The sequence below is a fragment of the Chroicocephalus ridibundus genome, chromosome 5 (genome assembly GCF_963924245.1).
Source record: "Chroicocephalus ridibundus chromosome 5, bChrRid1.1, whole genome shotgun sequence".
Taxonomy (NCBI): Eukaryota; Metazoa; Chordata; class Aves; order Charadriiformes; family Laridae; genus Chroicocephalus; species Chroicocephalus ridibundus.
Window position 1 is genome coordinate 70,895,059 of NC_086288.1, and position 18,996 is coordinate 70,914,054.

At 36.5% G+C, this 18,996-nt stretch overlaps 1 protein-coding gene across 9 annotated transcripts in view; it reads right to left on the reverse strand.

The window, feature by feature from the left end:
• Positions 1-18,996, reverse strand: part of FRYL (FRY like transcription coactivator) — a 174,453-nt gene that overhangs the window by 74,363 nt on the left and 81,094 nt on the right. For 6 of the 9 annotated variants that reach the window (XR_010071122.1, XM_063335216.1, XM_063335212.1 and 3 more), the window contains 9 exons: positions 16,221-16,360; positions 15,691-15,787; positions 13,128-13,207; positions 12,551-12,631; positions 11,909-12,077; positions 10,752-10,844; positions 7,627-7,725; positions 6,027-6,128; positions 3,062-3,106 (listed from right to left, as the gene is read on the reverse strand). Coding sequence is in view for 8 of the 9 variants with exons in the window: in XM_063335216.1 (XP_063191286.1) it covers positions 3,062-3,106; positions 6,027-6,128; positions 7,627-7,725; positions 10,752-10,844; positions 11,909-12,077; positions 12,551-12,631; positions 13,128-13,207; positions 15,691-15,787; positions 16,221-16,360 (906 nt within the window). In the remaining variant the exon portion in view is untranslated. The remainder of the gene's footprint in view (positions 1-3,061; positions 3,107-6,026; positions 6,129-7,626; positions 7,726-10,751; positions 10,845-11,908; positions 12,078-12,550; positions 12,632-13,127; positions 13,208-15,690; positions 15,788-16,220; positions 16,361-18,996) is intronic. The other 3 variants (XM_063335217.1, XM_063335214.1, XM_063335215.1) reach the window with 1 other exon arrangement.

Here is an 18,996-nt window from a genome sequence, read left to right on the forward strand (position 1 = left end):
ATTGCTTCCAAGAACTTTTCTCAGAAAGCCGTTGGTAACGAACACCTACTTTATAGCAAACTAACTTATAGTTTGTCTAAAACATCGGAGTAGCTGCTTTGGATCAGGGACAAAGTCTAAGTCCATCATTCAGTTTACGACAGCAGACAGTAGCAGGAGCAGAAGAAAAGAATGCAAAACAGGGCAGGCACACAAGGCACACAAGGATGCGTCTCTGGGCAAGCACTCCAGGCTTCGCCCAACTTCACCATTTCCCGTGGGATGTATTAGTGTTCACTTACTTCCAATGGATTTTTACCGTAACAATTAAGCTAGCTGGACGAGGCTTTGAGCAGCCTGGTCTAGTGGGAGGTGTCCCTGCCCACGGCAGGGGGGTTGGAACTAGATGATCCTTCAGGTCCCTTCCAACCTGAACCATTCTATGATTCGATGATTTTTCTTGAATTAACAGAAAGTCTTGTGGCATAATTCAGCTTAAATTATGCACTGTGTGAAAAACAATTATTTTTTGTCTTAAAGCTGCTACTAGAAGTTTAGCTTTGCTCCTCCGAGCTCTTAAACTGTGAAAACCAGTAACTAACTAACATTCTTAGTACCAACTCCAGCAATCCCTCCAGCAATACCAACTAGGGATTCTTGGTGCATTTATAATCATGAAGTATCCAGCAAGATTCTGGACATGTATGAGGTTATCAGCAGAATAAATGATTCCCAGTTGTCATATTTTTAGGCATTCTCTAAATTTAAACTAAAAGATAAAAAGACAAAAACCACTAAGCAAAAAACCCCAAACAAAATCAACACAAAACCAACAAAAGAACCCTCAAAACACACCTTCCCCATCTCCAGTGAAGTCTCTCTGTTTCAAGACGTATCTATATGATGGCTTGAATCTATCTAATTTCACATGTTGTGGCCTCTACCACAAGCCAAGGAGTCAAAAGCAGAGCACTCTGTCCTCCCAGGACAAGTGGAGGGCAATTTCACAAAGGGTATAAATGGATCTAAGACCATAGTGTTTAAAAAGAGATGGTCGCATCCTTGGTTCCCTCCTCCGCTACCTCACTGCTCCCTTTGCATTGACCCTAGCAATAAGAAAGTCCAACTCACACCTGTAAATCGATCCAAATAATTTCATGGCCATGTCTGTGCAACAGACTATGCAAAGGAGGGTAATTTGGATGGCTTTAACACCGGTAGGTTGGGACTATTGGATTTGGCAGCACCTTATTTAAGAAAGGCTAAAAGCTTATCACAAAATCACAGAGTCAAAAGTGGTATTGCACAGACAAATAACATACACGACTGCTTATCAGAATATTAGAGGGAATAATTTAACCCAGTCTGTGTCAGCTCTACCCTCCCTTCATGCTCACCAATGTGATCCTGCCATCGCCTCTGAATTAGCACACCTGCAACTAACACTGGTGGGTAGATTTAGGAAGGTGATTCGGACAAAACGTCCCTGGTTAGTATTCAGATAACCGTCCCACAGTCCAGTTAATTTACAGCAATGCTACTGTGAGGAAGAAGCAAACACTCGCAATTGTACAGGAGGGTGAGACTGTGATAGATTTGATTTTAATCAACTTAAACAGCAAAACCCCATTATATTATTACTCATCACATTTAACCTACAGGCCAACAGTTCTTGATGTTCAAAGTAGGCTGGTGAATTTATCAGTACACGCATTATCAAAGTCTATCCAAAATGCGGTGTCTAGAACTGAGTAATGCTTCAATTTTCTTATTTCTGATATTCCAAAAGGAAGCTTAATTTACAGGTCCAGAAGAAAAAAAAAATTACTGTTGACTTTCAAACATCTAATCAAAACAATGGTATAGGTAGCAGATTTTTTACAATGTGTTAACAACATTCCATCTGTTTATCTGTTTTAGTGGTTTATCATCCAATATAGCTACTTCTGCTAAGTTTGCCTGTTAGAAAAAAAAAAAAAGGCGGCATTTACCTTTTAAAAAGGGTTACAAAATAAATACAACGATAATTCTAATTTCTTAAGCATTGAAAAATTTATTTATCTCTTCCTATAACTAGGAACTAAACAAATACGCTAGAAGAATATGGCTTTTTCTGTCTTATTGTGGCACACCTTATATCCTTGGTGTTAATATGTCAGTATTTCTTTTTCTCTTTGAGACTATTGCAACTAGAAGACAGTGTATATGACTGTGCAGTTCACCAACCTGGCTGAATTTCAGCCTCTTTAGCTGACGCCTGACAGATTTTAAAGCACTCTATCTGTTTGGGTTTTTTCAAACACACTTTTGTTTAAAATCCTAAAACTTTTGTTATAAATTTTATCAGCAGACTGTGCAATAAGCTGTCAAGAACTGTATTCGGTTACAAAACCAAAAAAGCAAGAGCAAATCTACAGTGTTCTTACATGACACATCAAGACGAGTCAATGAAAGATTATCTCAATGAAGGCAAGAAACAAAATAGCATTTTTTCCATGTTAGTCAAATGTAGTCACTTACTGAAGAAAGTACTTTTTAATACTGATGTTAAACTTTTCTTCTGTTCTGAACTAAAACAATTTCTACTTTTTAAAACCTGCAAAACCAACAGTGTAAAAGTCTTTCAAGTTAGTGCACTGCAAGTTGTTACAGTAAATCAGTTTCACATTTTTTTATTGTGAAAATGTTTTCAAGTTTGCTCGCATGCAAGACACTTTTTGAAATGAATTAAAGAAAAAAATCATACATCTGAATAGGTAGTCTACTTCCAGTGGAAACATGCACTGCTGTTCAGGGAAACCAGCTGTGATATTGATACTCAATTTCACAGAGCCACATTTTCACCCCCAAGGAAAAACTGATATTAGATAATTTTCTGATCTTTCTCCTTTACTCCCTGGCAAGAAAAAAAGATCTTTGAAACATTAGCTATTCTTAGTCCTGTTGCTTCTTAACAGTACTAGCAGCAATTTTACAAAGAAAGGAAAGCACAAAATACAACAATTAACATAAAAAACCAAAGCAAAGTATTTACATGAGACAAAGCAACGTTTCACTGAGTTATAACAACGTATTAACTCACCTGCAGTGTTTCTATTTGTTTTCTGATACTGTTGTTAGATGGCATCTAAATAAAGCAATGTGAGACAGCAAAACATAACAAACATGAGAATGGAAGGCACATGCATGTTAGATGAAAAAAAGCACAAAACCAACAGGTAGCTGACTAGTAAGGACTCTATTCAGTAGAAATACAGGTTTTGCTACAGTGGTAGAAAAAGTTCCTGCAACTTTGAAGGTTTTGTGGTAACAGACGCTAAAGTTAAACTATGAAAAAATAATTATTCTTTTCTACCCAACAGTGGTGCAGAATGATAGACACTTTTCTCTCCCATTTCAGCAGCTTTCTTAAATGTTCCTTCCTCTCCCTGGAAGAGGTGGTAAGGATACCACAACAACTCAGCTTCATCCAAGAACCTATCAGCTTTCTGACAAACCTGCTAGAATTAGTCTATCTACTCAATACTAGTCAAAAATTAAGCAAAATGTTTACAGTAGTGACCCAGTGTTACCATCTGCTGAACAAATTCAGAATTTTGCCTATGCTACAGTGTGTAAAAAAATGCCCTGCTGGGTTTAGTGCTGGAAATAGCATCCCAACTGCTTTGTGGGACAAGGCCAGCGATATGTATGACAAGAAACCTGGAGGTGTTCAAGGCCAGGTTGGATGGGGCTTTGAGCAGCCTGGTCTAGTGGGAGGTGTCCCTGCCCACGGCAGGGGGTTGGAACTAGATGATCTTTAAGGTTCCTTCCAACCCAAACCATTCCAAGATTCCATGAAACATCCTTTGGTACACTCCTGGTCTAAACTGACTCTTACAACTCACTTATCCTCTGTTTGCATCGGTCCAGGCCCCTCGGCTTCCTCCTTCCAGCAAGGCTAGGATGTTCTCCCCATACGATAAGCCTGCTTCAAGGGTAACTAAAGGTAGCGTGCACTGAAACCCAGTACAAAGAGTTTACAACGGCAGTAAATATTGCTAGTACTGGATTGGGGCGCAGAGCACCCTCAGGAGCATTATCAAGCACAACACAGTACCGAAATGCTGCAGGGTAGGGCAGGGTATGCGAAGATATGAGCTTTCACATCATGGCAAATTGCTTATTTTTGTCACCAAAGTGTGACCACATGGTGTTCATTGCTAGGTAAGAGTTTGCACTGGGCAGTCACTAGGGAATAACATGAGCACCATGAACCCATGACCTACGGTACCTCTTGGCAACTTGCTAACGGGCCTGTATGCTTCATAGAATATCCCTGCGACACAGTCTACGTGGTGTCATTATTTCAATCATTAATTTGTTAATTTTAACTAATACAGTAGGGTTGGATGAACCTTTTCAGTACTCTGAAGTATCTCCCAGTAACTCTCAAAATTAAATAACAAAGACACTAGAGACAACAGATTTGGAATCCTTATTGCATTTTACGTATTTAGGTAACTGCAAATAAAATAACTTTAGTCATTAGGAAATCAGGAAGGAAAATGGGGAAGGGGAAATCTGAAAGACTAAACTGCTGTGAAATTCAGATTTATAAATTAATGAGATTACTTATTACAGAGTGCATGCATTTAATTAGCTTCAGAAACAAAGGAACACATTAATTCATAAGACACATGAGGACAGTGGGGGTGTATTTTTCAAGATTAATCTCAACAGAGTTTCTGAACAAGGTAGGCAACCCAAAAAACCAATAGTATTTGGTGGGCTAAATTCAACCAAGCCATAAAATATCCTAAATAATTAATTGATGACACAGCATCATAACACTGCAAATTCTGAATTGCAGAAATTCATATGTAGAATTTCTGCTGAATAGAGCCTTACAGTATTTGTGTTAAGCTGTTAGTGGTTAACAAAACTAAGTAAAATATAAAATGCATGCTCAGCAACTACCAGTTAAACTCACTGGCATTTATAGTTTTAATACATCCATTATCAGCAATGGACGTTATGCCAGAAAAATGCAACTCCTAGGTTGTAAGAAATTTTTTTTTAAGCTTTAAAAACAAAAGCAAAAGCAGCCTCCATAAGCAAAATAAACAACAAAACAAAAATCAAGGCAAATATTGCAAAAGAACTGCAATGTTAGATGAAAAATATACAAAAAAACAACAAGCAACAGAAAAGTCTGAAAGATGTCATGAAAACAAAATGACCCTTAAAAAACAGTCCAAGCAGCTAAACCTGTTTCCATTTGACTTCATGCTGGTTTACATATTTTACTATTAAGCTTCGGAACTGTCACTCATACCTAACCAGAATGAATATTGTGAAGGTGGATCAAAGCAGTTATTAAAATTATCAAAATCAATACATCAGGGAAAATCATGAACTATATTAATTAAAATTAAGGAAAGAACACGTACAACAATCAGTGCTACAAGAAAATCATTAAAACAAATCCCTAATTTCAAGTATCTTGATTTCTTTATCAACCAACTCATGTTTACAATGCTATCAACTGAATTCAGCAGTTAAAGGGACACTGTAGTTTTTATTTGGAAAATACATATCACAGGCTGTAGATATAATCTCTTTTCTAGACTCCCAATTCATTTTCTATTCCTTCAATAAGTGAACAAGAGAGACAAATTTTGCACTTACTATGCATTCTACTTAGAGGAGTAGACAAGCCACTTATTTTCTCACATATAATTTGGACATGAAGAAATACAGTTTGTACTTTCTCTGGCATAAATAGCGTTTACTAGCAGATACTTCTGCAGATTTTACTCAGTAAAACTGACGGTTCCCCAAGAGGGGCCATGTCTATTTCCACCATTACATAGCATCACAAAAACTTACTACTAAGTTTAAACTAATGGAGACATATGCCATTTATTTTTTAAAAAAATAAACATTTTGCAGTGTCCTTTTAAACAGCCAAATATTCATTGTTTATTTGGCGGGATAACGCTGAGAACATATTGGAATAAATGCTATCGATTTGCAACAGTTCCTGAATTGAAAAGGATTCTTACCTTTAGATGTGACAAACAGTTCTGCAGGAAAACGTGCCAGTTATTTAAAAAAAACTGTTTCTGACTGACACACAACAGGCAGGTGATCAATGGATACAAAGCCTATGAGTAGGGGGGAAAAAGAATTGATCAAATTGCTCTTTGCAGACCTCCCAAGTCTTGTACATGGAGAGTGAGACAGACAGTCGGTTCTTGTCTCTCACTCTCACAGTTCTGGCATCGCACGGCAGCCTGTCCCCTGCACTAGGACACACGTGCCAGGCATGGTGTCCTGGGTACAACAGCCATGTCCATGCTAAGAGCCCACGGTGTAAGAGCCGGGCAGGGGACCATGGTGAAGCTCATCCCCTAGCAAAGCCCGATTTCATCTCAAACAAAGACTGAGAGCAGATCCCACCCTTCCTACGACATTTGCTCTTTCTCTGCAACCACGTGATTCGGTTCATGGGGTCCTACATGCTGGGAGAGGGAACTGCCTCCAAGAAGAATATTCAGGAAAAACATCATCAACTCAGTAAAAATCGAAGCAGACTTCAGGTTGTCAAAAATGTTACTTCTGCTCAAGGTCTACTTTTAGTAAGGAACAAAGCACAGTCTAATGAAGTCTGTCAGCATGCAGACTAGCAGGACTTCGCTTTGCTTTCGTAACATAGATTTGTTTAAACACCACATACTTTAACAGAATACATAATGGTGATTAATACCAAATCTGACTGCAGATTATCTTCTTCTGGAGCAAAATTAAAGAATGAGGATGAAAAGGTAAATTGTAATCTTGATGTAACAATGTTTCTGACTTCATAAATAAAATTACATTGTAAATACTAACATCAACTACTTTACGTTATTCTTACGGAATTTAACCACGTACAATGACGTATGCTTTATATGGTCAGAATACCAGAAACTAAAGCTCGTCCCTAACATGAAAGTGAGAATAAATCACTTTAAATTCACTTGCATTTACTGAATATGCCAATTGTAATGCAACATTTAGCTCTACATTTCCAGCAAAGTGACGTGAATCAACTTGAAACATAACTGATTTGGTCATCAAGAATTACCAAATACTGCATCAATGAGAGATTTAAATCCGTGCTAAAATACAGTTTTACAGAAAAAAAACCCACAAATATTTATATCTGAAAGAGATAATAAAAAATATTAGAAAAACAAAGTCTGAGGAGAGGAGAAAACAGGCAGAGCAGAGCTACTAACCGTCTGCTGTTTTGCTGGAAATGTCTCGTCTGACACTTTCATCTTTTAATTAAACATAATTTAAATACAGACTCCCTGAATGCATGTTCTTTTTAGAAGAGACATTAGGTTAAATAACTCTGTGCTAAAATCCACTAAAATAATGAAAAGCAAGCATCGATTTCAAGACAATGTTACAACTGAGATAATACGGCACGTATCTTGCACAAAGAAACAAATCAACATTAGAGCAAATGGACATACACAGTGTGAATGTAACTATACTTGAACTGAGGAGTTAAGATTTAAATTAATACAGCTGTTAGCTTTTCCTTATATAATGTACTAGCTTAAAACTCTAAGATGAGCAAAATGGAGAAGTTGAAATATTTCTTTAAAATACCAGCGAATGCTTCTTTCTTGAACTCAGTTCAAAGGTAGTCTGATAAAGCATCTCCACAAAATTTTTCAAACATGGCACATTCACTTCATTTTTAACAGCCTATTAAAAAAAAAAAAGACACACATAAATTGTTTTAAAAGTTTATACAGAAGACAATTTAAATACACACCAAGATGTCCATGAATCCAAGAACATTCAAAAGGTAAATCTCACTAATTAGGTAAGTATTTGAGTGTATTTATCTGAAATATAAAGAGAAGCATAAGAAATCATGTCATACACTACTCCCATACAGTTAAAAAAACCTAACCAACAAAACAAACCCAAAAGCCATTAAAAAACCCACTATTTTAAGAATGTGGCCTGTATTCCATACTTAAAGAAGTATTTACCACCTAACAAATAAAAACTACACTGAAACTCTTTATACATATAATTTCATAAATTTAAAAAAAAAATACCCATAACTTTTTCACTGTTCCCCTCTGCAATGCTCCCCTTTTATGTCCCCCAGTTCTGAAAACTTAGGAAATGATACACAGGATTACCAGCCAACCAACCATGTAAGTTTTCTTTGTTCAGCTTTCAGAATTAATGGAACAGATACATGGAGCCCTACCCCTTTTTTTACCCTCTCTGTCCTTGCCTACAGAATAGCCTTCCTTCCACAAACCAGGCAGTACCTTCTTCATCAAAACCTCTGCAAGTCTCTTAGGCTTTTCCCTGGATACCTGCGATGATCCATTTAAACATTAGTCTCAACCTACTGTTTTACACTGCTTTATTTATCAAATTGGGGGGTGGGGTGTTAGACAGGGGGGGTTGGCTTTTCTGGAAGAGATTCTCTATATTCCTAATTTCCCTATAATATAAGGTAATTTTTTGTTAGTTTTTATTATCCAAAGTTATTAAAAGATAGACATGTTCACCTTGCTAAGAACACTCTGAGAACATTCATGACGGGGAAGCATAAAAAATAGCGTCTATCTCTGTAACATGTACAAAACCAAAAAGAAAGAACTGAGAGAGTAGTTATGTTTTAAATCACTTCCTACATACCCCCAAATCATTTGTCTTTTGCTATTCTTAAGCTGTAAATTGATCAGTATCCCGCTAGCTCCACATGAGAAATCAGTGAGTCGTTGCCAGCACCACACGGTTGCTTTGGGATATGACCTTGGGCTTACAAATCAGCCTTAACTTCCCCGCTGTAAAAAGTGCCGTCATCCCTCATACCTGCAGGGTCCAAATCAGGTCATATTTTTAAAACTGCCTGAATGACTAAGCAGGAGAATGACAGTAAAGAATTCACAATGCCAAAACCCAATAGCTTCCTCACTTAAGCAATTTTCTGTATCCAAGATACAGAAAAATCTAGATTCAGTTCCTTCGTCTGCTTCAAAAAGACTCAAACTCACATCTCGCATCTTCCAAGGGGATGACTAACCCTCTCAACTGCATCTCAATCTGGGATGGGGCTCTCCGCTTCTATTTAAGAAGCTCCGTTTGTATGAAATGATTAGGCACTCAGTGAGTCAGAAGGAAAGATCAAGCCTCCCTCACCAACCGTTTAAAGCGCTGATTCAGGCGATGTTCGTAGGAAGCGACCCACAAAACACTACAGGCGCTCTGTACAGACGGTGTGCATGCCTCCACGGCTACCACCGCATAGTCCCAGTCCCCAAACTGCCTCTACGTGCAGTTTTCACTATATTTAAATCATGATTTTGCAAACTAATATTCATCTTTACCTAAATGCTACGTACTTTCACTGTGCACCCCCACTCCAACTGCCGAGCAGCTATGGAGTTCAAAACAACACATGCGTTCACTTTTTAACAGGACAAAAAAATCTTCTCTAGAAGAGTATACGTATGCCCAGGTCAGATCAAAACTTCAGTCAATAAACAGCTACTATTAACACCACCTCTTTTTCGTCATACCCTAAGAAGAAAAATTGTCTCCTTCCTAATTTAAAAAAAAAAAAAAATAAGCCCAAGGTTGAGACCAGTGAAAGGAGAGACGCATTTCCCCATGGCTCAGGGCATGGCAGATCATTTGAAAGAGGACACAGAGTTCAGAATGATTTATCTTTCTTTTCCTATGAGCTTGCTTAGACAGGATCCCTACCAGGAGTGCTAGTCTTTGCAGATCCCATTTTACAAAATGGGATAGAGAATTTTTTACAAAATAGGGTATATAGAAAGACATGCCCCTAGAGTTGGTCATAATATAGAGCCATGACCCATCATTTTTCGGGACAGCACGCTGAACGCATTGTGGCCTAATACAACTATAATTTTAGCCAACAATCACAGCAAGTATCCATCTTACTAAAATGAAACTTTCTGAGCTTGTGGTAAATGGTCCATTTGGGGTATACCGAGTTGCCATAACTTCTCGTTGACCTGTTGGCCAAGCTTTACACAACAGGGCGAAGCAGCCTGGGAGGAAGGGGGAGAACCTGTCCTGACCAAAAGTATTCTCACAAGCAGCATTACAGCCACCGAACATCCAATGCTGTGATGGTATCAAGGTTTTTTTATTGTTCATGGCTGCTGAGTAAAATTTCTGGCTTTAAATTTAAAACATGTACAGGAGACGATTGACTGCTCTTCCACTTGAAGGATTACATCTAGTGGACACTCACCTCTATGAACAATTTTTATTTAATTAGCCAAAACCTACATTATTCCTTCTTGTACAGGAGTTTACACTCTCCCTATCGCACTATAAAAATGTTACGTATCTCAATTTATTCCAGAAAGACCTTAACAGGTTTCAGCTAATGAAGAAAAGTCAATGGGACCCTTGAGTTAATAAATATTAAACCAAGGAAATTTCAAATTTTTAGAGCAAGTATAAGATTGCACAGTGCTCTGGTGATAAAAGGGTCTAGAAAACAGACAATTTCAAGAAGTTCTGAAAAAAGATTAGAAACTAGCTAATGCACAAATCACACTGACACATTTCCCTTTAAAAGATTATGTAGGTGCTTGTAATTTACTTAATAGTCTTTTTGAATCTGTAAAAACGTAATATTGTGAGGATTAATGGAAGCAATTTTAACAATGAGAGCCTAATAGAAAGTGAGGAGAACAGCAGGGAAAAAAATAAATACTTACAGCAGCCACAGGGATGAGAATTTCCACAAACAAACCAGCAAGTGCATGTTTTATATCTTTATCTTTTACTTCCAGGAAGTATTGAGCACATTCCTTAGTAAGGAAGCATTAGAAAATTATTTAGAAAAAAAGAAGAAAAATGTCACTATGCCATAAAACCCACTAGCAGCATCACATTAATTTGTAGTTTGAAACATGCAATATGTTTAAGTTAGTCTTATATTTCTTTACAATATCAACTTTACAAAACATTAGAAACTTTAAAACCTGTTTCCCCAGCAATTAAAAAGAAACTGAAAGAGCATTTGTAGTACCAGATAGCTATTTACTTTCTACTCAGAATATAATGAGTACTCAGAACACAGAACATAAATACGCACATTTTTCCTCAGATTATTTGAAAGTTTTAAAAAATGAATGCTTATCTCTATTAAAATTATCAGAAAATAATTTTATTTTTTATATACTCATTTTCAAGATGACTTTGATGCAAAGAAAATTTGAGAGAGACACAAATAATCCATATACGTGTTTGCACATTCCACTATACCAAACCGACTACTCTGGACACAATCTAAAGCAACTACATGTATGTTAGTTTTTTCAGGATTGAGATCAATGTCAATGGCTGTTAAATAGCTCTAACAAAATTTATGACTAATTTGCAATAACTTCAGTTACCGTCAAATGGCCAAGTTATTCATTAGGAAAATTTTTAATCCACAATCAAGAGAAGCAAACAAAGAGATTTTAAGTCTCTCTGAAAATTAACCAAAGTGGTTTTTAAACAAAAGCTTTTCTTGGCATCTCAGCTGTTTAAAAAAAGATATATCAAGTAAGTTTTCTTAAACACGCTGCTTTCATACAGAAAGAAAAGTATTTGATTGCTAGCCATTTTCATTTCGTCTTGAATAAATTCATATATTACAAGTTTGCCACAATACTGAGACAATTGAGAATGGATTCTCATTATGTATTCACGAACTGCAGAGAAAAAAAATGACTCATACCTCTGAGAACTTACAAACTAAGAAGAAAAGGACGAAGGACGACACATAAGTAGATTGAGCGACTGATCACAGTTAAGAATTATTGTAGCTTTATGACCTAAACAATCAAAATTATGCTTATTTCAGTTTTCTGTAATATTCATTTACCTGCATGAACTGAAATGATGCTTCAAAATCCTCCACGGGATACATCTTTACTCGAAAAAACTTCATTCCCATAATCAAACTGATGATACTTTGTACTACGTGAGGACTCTGTTCTTTTTGTCGCAGTTCCTTTAACTCAGTGACAAACTTCTTCCTAACAGCTTGAAACCTGAGCAAGGGATATAGATGGCAATTATTTGCATTCTTAGTCACTTTTATATGATGGCTATAATTTTGAACCTATTTCTTTAGTCTGTTAATGATAACAGCACCTACAGTAAAGGAAACACAAGCAAGATGAACCCTGATACTTAAAATCTAGGCATTTAAGAGTGCCTATTGATGATCAGCACTTTAGAGTATACTTGTTAACTGAACAACAGCTATTGACTGATACCAGGTCTCCTTTCCCTGCACCTACAACTTGACAGCAAAGCAGCTCAGTATTGTACTAAAAATTATTTCTCGATTTGTTCAAATTTATTATGCTGGAACATGAGACAGACACACCAGACTACACCTGACTATGCTTGACACTTAAGGGATTAGTTACTGGGGTCATTAATAACGCTGCTGTATTAAATAGTCTTTAAGTCTAGAGTCATTTTTCTCCAAGCGCAAGAAGACTGAGACTGAACTTACTTTGATTGAGCAAGAACCCCTGTCACTTCTGCATATAAGTCTGCAATAATATGCACATTCCCAGTGTTGGTTCCTGAATACCTAAAGAGGACAAAAAAGACAGAAAAAAAAAATAATTTTTTTTGTGTTAAATACAACTTTGTTCTTCTAAACACCAAGCATGTTCTCAATTACAAACAAAAGTTTGTTCCATAGCAAGGTGGATTATTACCATAAAAACAATGAAAGTCAAGCATAAAATGCACTGGTGACATTTAAAGTGAGGTGGTTTCACTGAGCGGACATGAGAGACGTATTCTGCGTAGGAAGTTTACTATAATTATCCGAACTCGGACTTTTCTTCCTCTGGCTGGCTATGCAAATCATTCTGTATATTCTAAGCAAAATAAACTCAGCTTTATATTGAACACAGCCGTATTCTTTCAAGATATGTCTTCAGTTTAAAGATATTAATCCGTGTTTGTTTACAGTATTATCACCAACACGTTACACGTGAGGCAAAGGAGAACAATCACAACAATCAAGCACAGGCTGGTAACACACACAAAATATTTTAAAGTACACAAGTGAAACTTACCCTTCCTTATGTTTAAAGTGCTTAAAAGCCAAGTTTAGAACTTCATGTACTAAAGGATCTGGCACTGGATGAACAGGTATCTGAAATGCAGATATCATTTATATGTATGTAACTATGTATGTGTATATATATATACATGTATGTATGTATGTATGAAATAAATAAACAGTACTACGAAATGTTCTGTAGAAATCTCTCCCACTAGTGTCAGAGGACACATCCTTTATTGGCACAGGATATCAAGTTAATTCTGCAATATATGAATATTTACACAACCTGTATTGACATTCTCTCAAATTATTTTGCATACTGGCTTTTAGGGATTAAATCTGTACTAAAATAAACATCAGTAATGTAAACACTTTGAATTTGTCATCAAAATTTATTAGACTAGGTTAATTAACTGGCAGGGGGGTTGAACTAGATGATCTCCAGAGGTCCCCTCCAACCCCGACCATTCTGTGATTCTGTGAACTACGCATCTTTCCACACTTTCTACCTACAGATTTAACCTCACAGTGCAATTCATCTCGATATAAAGGAAGACAAAACCAAAAAACAGGAATGCAGAAGAGATGATCATCTCCATTTTAGATTTTCTACAGATGAAAGCAGCCAAAACAGATAAAAATCTTCCTAGCAATAAGTAACTATTTGGTGAGAAACCAAAACCAAGCATTGATTAGAAGGCCCTTTTTTACCGAGGTTCTCTTTGACATCAACACTTTTCACAGGTTTAACATAAAACATTTGCTTAAAGATAAAAAGTATTCCTTAAAAAAAAGCACTATATATAATTATGAAGTCATAATATATTTAAAATTTCAAAGCAATTTACGTAGGGACTAGGATAACCCTACTAAACATTACTACTACAGAGTGATTAAGATTTTCACTAAAATAAACTAGAAGAAAAGATTACTGTCTTGGCTACAGAAAATTAAGAACTTACTGCTTGAGAATTTCATACTCTTCTGCATCAAGAAAGCTATTTGTCCAAGAACTTCCAGTTACTGGAGCTGTCTATTTACATGCATATTCATACAATGAGTAATATAATATAATATAATATAATATAATATAATATAATATAATATGTCATTTAAAAGCAAAAGATTTTTGTTCCTACATAGGTCATGTCTGTCACCCTTTCTCCAGTTGCTCTCTGCATATTACAGAAAGGCATGGATCACTCTTTGCACCCTCTAAAACCAGTTTATGAGAATTAAACAACGAAAGGGCTCCCAGGAAGTGATGTAATGTGAATGCAAATATGTTTACATTACAGACAGAACACACAAACCCTCCTTTAGATAACTTTTAATGCTAAATTGACCAAAGGATTCTCTTAAGTGGGGTATCTGTATTTAGTGGCCCATTGCAGGTCTTTAGCAGAGGAAAATATCCTAATGAAAAAAACACCTGTCTTGTCCGGAGTACAAGTGGGAGAGGCTCACCGAGCATTACAGGAGTCACCACAGACTCTCTTCAAGACCAAAACTTTGGCACCTCTCCTGACACCTGAATCACTGGCAACATGTACTCTACTCAACAGAAAAACGAGTACCAGTTCAAAATATAGAAGCTACACATACAACCATGTAATCCTAAACAACCTAGTCCATTCCCTTTTTTCTTTCCAACTGATAGAAAATTTAAACAGGGAGAGAGCATGAATTAGACTTTCCGTAAAACACTAACATGTAAGAGTTTCATGGTTTCAATACTGTTCTCTGCATCTCCGGGCATGCAGTATAGGAATATCACTTTGGATGATCGGTCGGTTTCTCAGAGAAAAGATGGGCAGCTCTTTTGTTTTACTGTTTTCATTTTTCCCCTATATCGCAAACATGCCATGCACAACCACATCAATCTCCTACAAATTATTTGCAAACTAAACCATAGTCCTTGCTTTACTTAGTACAGGAAGCCATTTAATTTTCATGTACCTATACATAAAAGACAAACTACTTAAGTATTTGAAACGTGAAATTTGTTCAAGGCTGCTTTATGTTTCAAACCCTTTCTTGCAGTAATGTTTTCCTCCCCTCAAAAAATGGAAGAAAAAAATGCTGCTACTTGAAGGCAAATTCTATCCTCTTGTCCATACACCAACGCAAATTTTATATTAACAGAAATTGTGAGTGACATCATCTAGCACTACACTATAAGGCCAAGCAAAATTACATAGCATTTCTAATTTTTTTTAAAAGTGACATTTAGATCTTTTCATACAATGATTTCACATTGTATTTCAAAAATATTTAAGCAGACAAAAGGTACTGAACATAAATAAAGTATTATTTTTTACAGTTTTTCTTTTCGCAGTACATCAGCAACTTTGACTTAGTAGATCCAAGGCACATGAACTGAAATAATGCAGGCATGTATAGAAAAGACAGGAGAGGCCAAAGGCTTTAAGCAGCTGAGAGTACAATTACAGCCTTGCATATGCTCATTATATATATGCTCCAGTTTTTACTATAAACATTTAAAGGAGATGATCAAAACTGGCATCAAAAGCAAAAGATGAAAAGAAGCTTGCCAAAGCAAAAGAGCTTACCTGTTTTAGAACCTCTATTAAAACTAAACAAAAAATGAAATCTACAGCTAAGTCCCTCCTTTCAAGTAGATAATCTCTTTCACGTTGTTGGTCATCCCTAAAATAAAAGATCAAGAATATAAGAATATATGCATCATACACAAGAACACAAATATTACGCAGAAGGGGTATACATGGCTTTCATGCCATCATTGCTGCACACATATATAAAGTGGATGGTTAAAGAGACTTTGGGGTTTGGTGCAGCGCTGGCATCTTGCCCCCTCCTGAAAGGAAGCCAACAACCAAAACAATTAAAAAAGAGACAAACTTCCTTCTGTATATCAGCCCCAAAAATCATTAAGTTACTTCATGATAACTATTACACAAGTTAAATACCCTACCCTCATCAAAGAAACCCATGTTCTTTCTACACGGATTTAGGTAGACCGATCCAAATACAAAACACTCGTCAAGAAAGTACAAACTACACATTTTCTTACAAGAAAGCACACAAAAATCAAGCAGATTTTTGCAAGGAAAACTCTTACCCCTTTGATTTTGTGCTAGATCGAGGTCTATATTCATAAGATTCATCTTCTGTTCCATTTTGACGCCTGTACCAGTCAAACAAGGTGCGTAATAAGGAGGGGAGACAGTGCTCTGCTACTGAGCTCATAGAGCTTATCAACTGAAAAAAAGTAAGAAAAATAGTTTAGCGTGATAAAGCAATCTAAACATCCTAAATTTATAATTATAATCATTCTTTCAAATTGGCTTTCAATGTTAAAAAACATGTATCATAGAATTTTACAAAGTGGCAACTTTATGTATCATTTTCACCTAGGACAATTACTGTAAATATGACACACTAAGTCAAATATTATGATAAATTTAAGTAGACAAAGTGTCCCGAAGCTCACAGGGATCCAGAATCCTGTATTTCTACAGATAACCCATATAAAACCATTGAGAAAATCGCAGAGATTTTAGGATGTCCCTGAATGTATCTGTGACGTATATGTACTTTTACATGACAAGTGACAGACAAGAGGTAACCCTCCTAAACTGAGCAAGTATGTAACCTTCAAAAACATGCTTACTTTCAGCATAACTCCCCTATCTACTGCTCTCTTTCAGAAAACCCTTATGAGTTGTAAACTTATCAGTGAAAAAGTGGCAACATAAACCATTATAGAAGGAAGATTTACGTTCTCTAGGTTTCTGTTAACTTAAACTTTAACAGAACTCATCAGCGCCCAAGCTTGGAGAGGAGAATGGCTGGAGTAAAGGCAGCACAAAGCACCTACAAACTCCCTGCCAGGAGGCAGCAGGGAGCATCTCTCATCTGGAAAAGGAGAGTTACCGGTTGCTCAGTGATGCCATGTATTAATTACCTCTTGCATCTTTCAAATCAGAGGTTTCAATAGAAGCCATCCTCATGCTATAACTTATCTATTATTCACTATTACGGAAAACCAAGTTAACATCAATGCAATTATTTCTATGTCCTCATTTGAAGCGTCCTCTTTTTTCAGGATTCGGGAAGAGATCCTCAGGAGGATCTCTTTCGACCATCTGAGTATTTTACTCAGCTTGTTAACCGGTCAGCTATCCAAGTCACAAGAACTAAGTAGTATTCTTGACCCTCTGAAAAATCCTTTAATTATATGAAGAAGTGGAGAAACTTCCTCAAAATAAGTAAAATCGTATTCTTATTCTGTAAATTCATTAAATTTAAAATCCCAGTATACAATACAAACTACATACATTCCAAATCTGAACTGGAACTAGGTTTCATTAAGGAATTTTTACTAGAATAATGAGACTGGATTTTTCTTTATTATTATTATTGTCTACCAATAGCACACTCACTAAAAAGGGATTTAATGGAAAAACTAGGTATGCCTGCTACAAGAGGGGCACGCGTGTTGAACTAACTGCACAAAAAGATGAAGGCAGTGATTGCAGGCAACAAAAAAAACACGCAAAGCCTTTTTAACACAGAAAAGAAAGAGAAGCTAGAAATACTCTGTAAGGCTTGCTATAATGCCTTGCATCTCAGAACAAAGGCTAAATTTTGAGAATACCTTAATTCTTATACTAACATACACTGAAATCTTTACAACTTGCTTCAGAAACCAAGCATGTTGTAAACCTGTTCCTTGTGCACCGATATCCACATAAAATAAATACCCAATCTTCTGGAACAGGACAGTAAAAAACAGCTCAATTTTACCACTTTAAAGTTACGTTGTGATCTGAAATGAAGCAGTGTGTGATGAAAAGGAATGTATACACGTTAAGATGTTGCTCAAGAGAATTTTCTGATGTGGCAGAGGTCTGACAAACCTTTGGAAAAAGAAAGCAATAGCAAAAACTTGTGAAGAGGGAGAGGAGAAGAGGAAAGAAAAACTATGAGGAAATTTGAGACACTTGTGAGCTACTATTAAAACTATTATTCTTCAGAAGCGGAAAAATAACTCAAAGGACTCATTTGCATTGATAAAGCTTTGAAAAATCTTCACCAAAATTTGATGTGCAAGAAATGCCTATTGCTTGCATGAGCTTGGGGTACTCAAACGTCTCTGTTGACCTCACTCCAGCCATGAGCAGAAATCACAAGTTAAAAGCAGCAATATATTCTGGGGGAAAAAAAAGGTTCAGAAAGCAGAAAGAATGAACCCTCCTCATGGGCTCAGTTACTAAACTGAAGGTATTCTACTCAGCAGAAAATCAACGTAACTGGTAATCCTTAGAATGAAAGCTAAAGCTAACCTTGAAGAGGGGATCTATCACCAACCACAGCAATCCAAAATGCGTTCTGCCTTCAGAATTTACTGTCAAATCCCATACCCCTAATAACCTAAACACTGGGGAAATACATTAATATCTCTTTCTCTAAAAATAACAAGCTCTCTTTCTCTAAAAATAATGATATATTCAATACATTGCACAGTGCGATGTTCATACAGCAACTACACTCACTACAGGACAGGAACCGACTAAGCGAACACTGAAGTTACCCTGTGCTGCTAATGTAAAATGATGCCACAAAGTGCTTCTACTCCTCTGCCCTCCTTCTGAACTGATGGGTTTATGAGCAGAAGAAAAAGAAGAAAGTTGCATTATAAGCCTTACTAAACCTTTTCCTTAGATTTTCCTGCAAGTTCACACAGTATATTAATACTGCTACCATTCACAAACACTCCAGCAGTTAGATAACTTACATCGTCTTCCACAGAAACAAGCTGTATCACATGCATTAAAAAAAAATTGTCATCGGGAAAGTGCTAAACCCAGAAACTACTGGCATTATAAAGCATT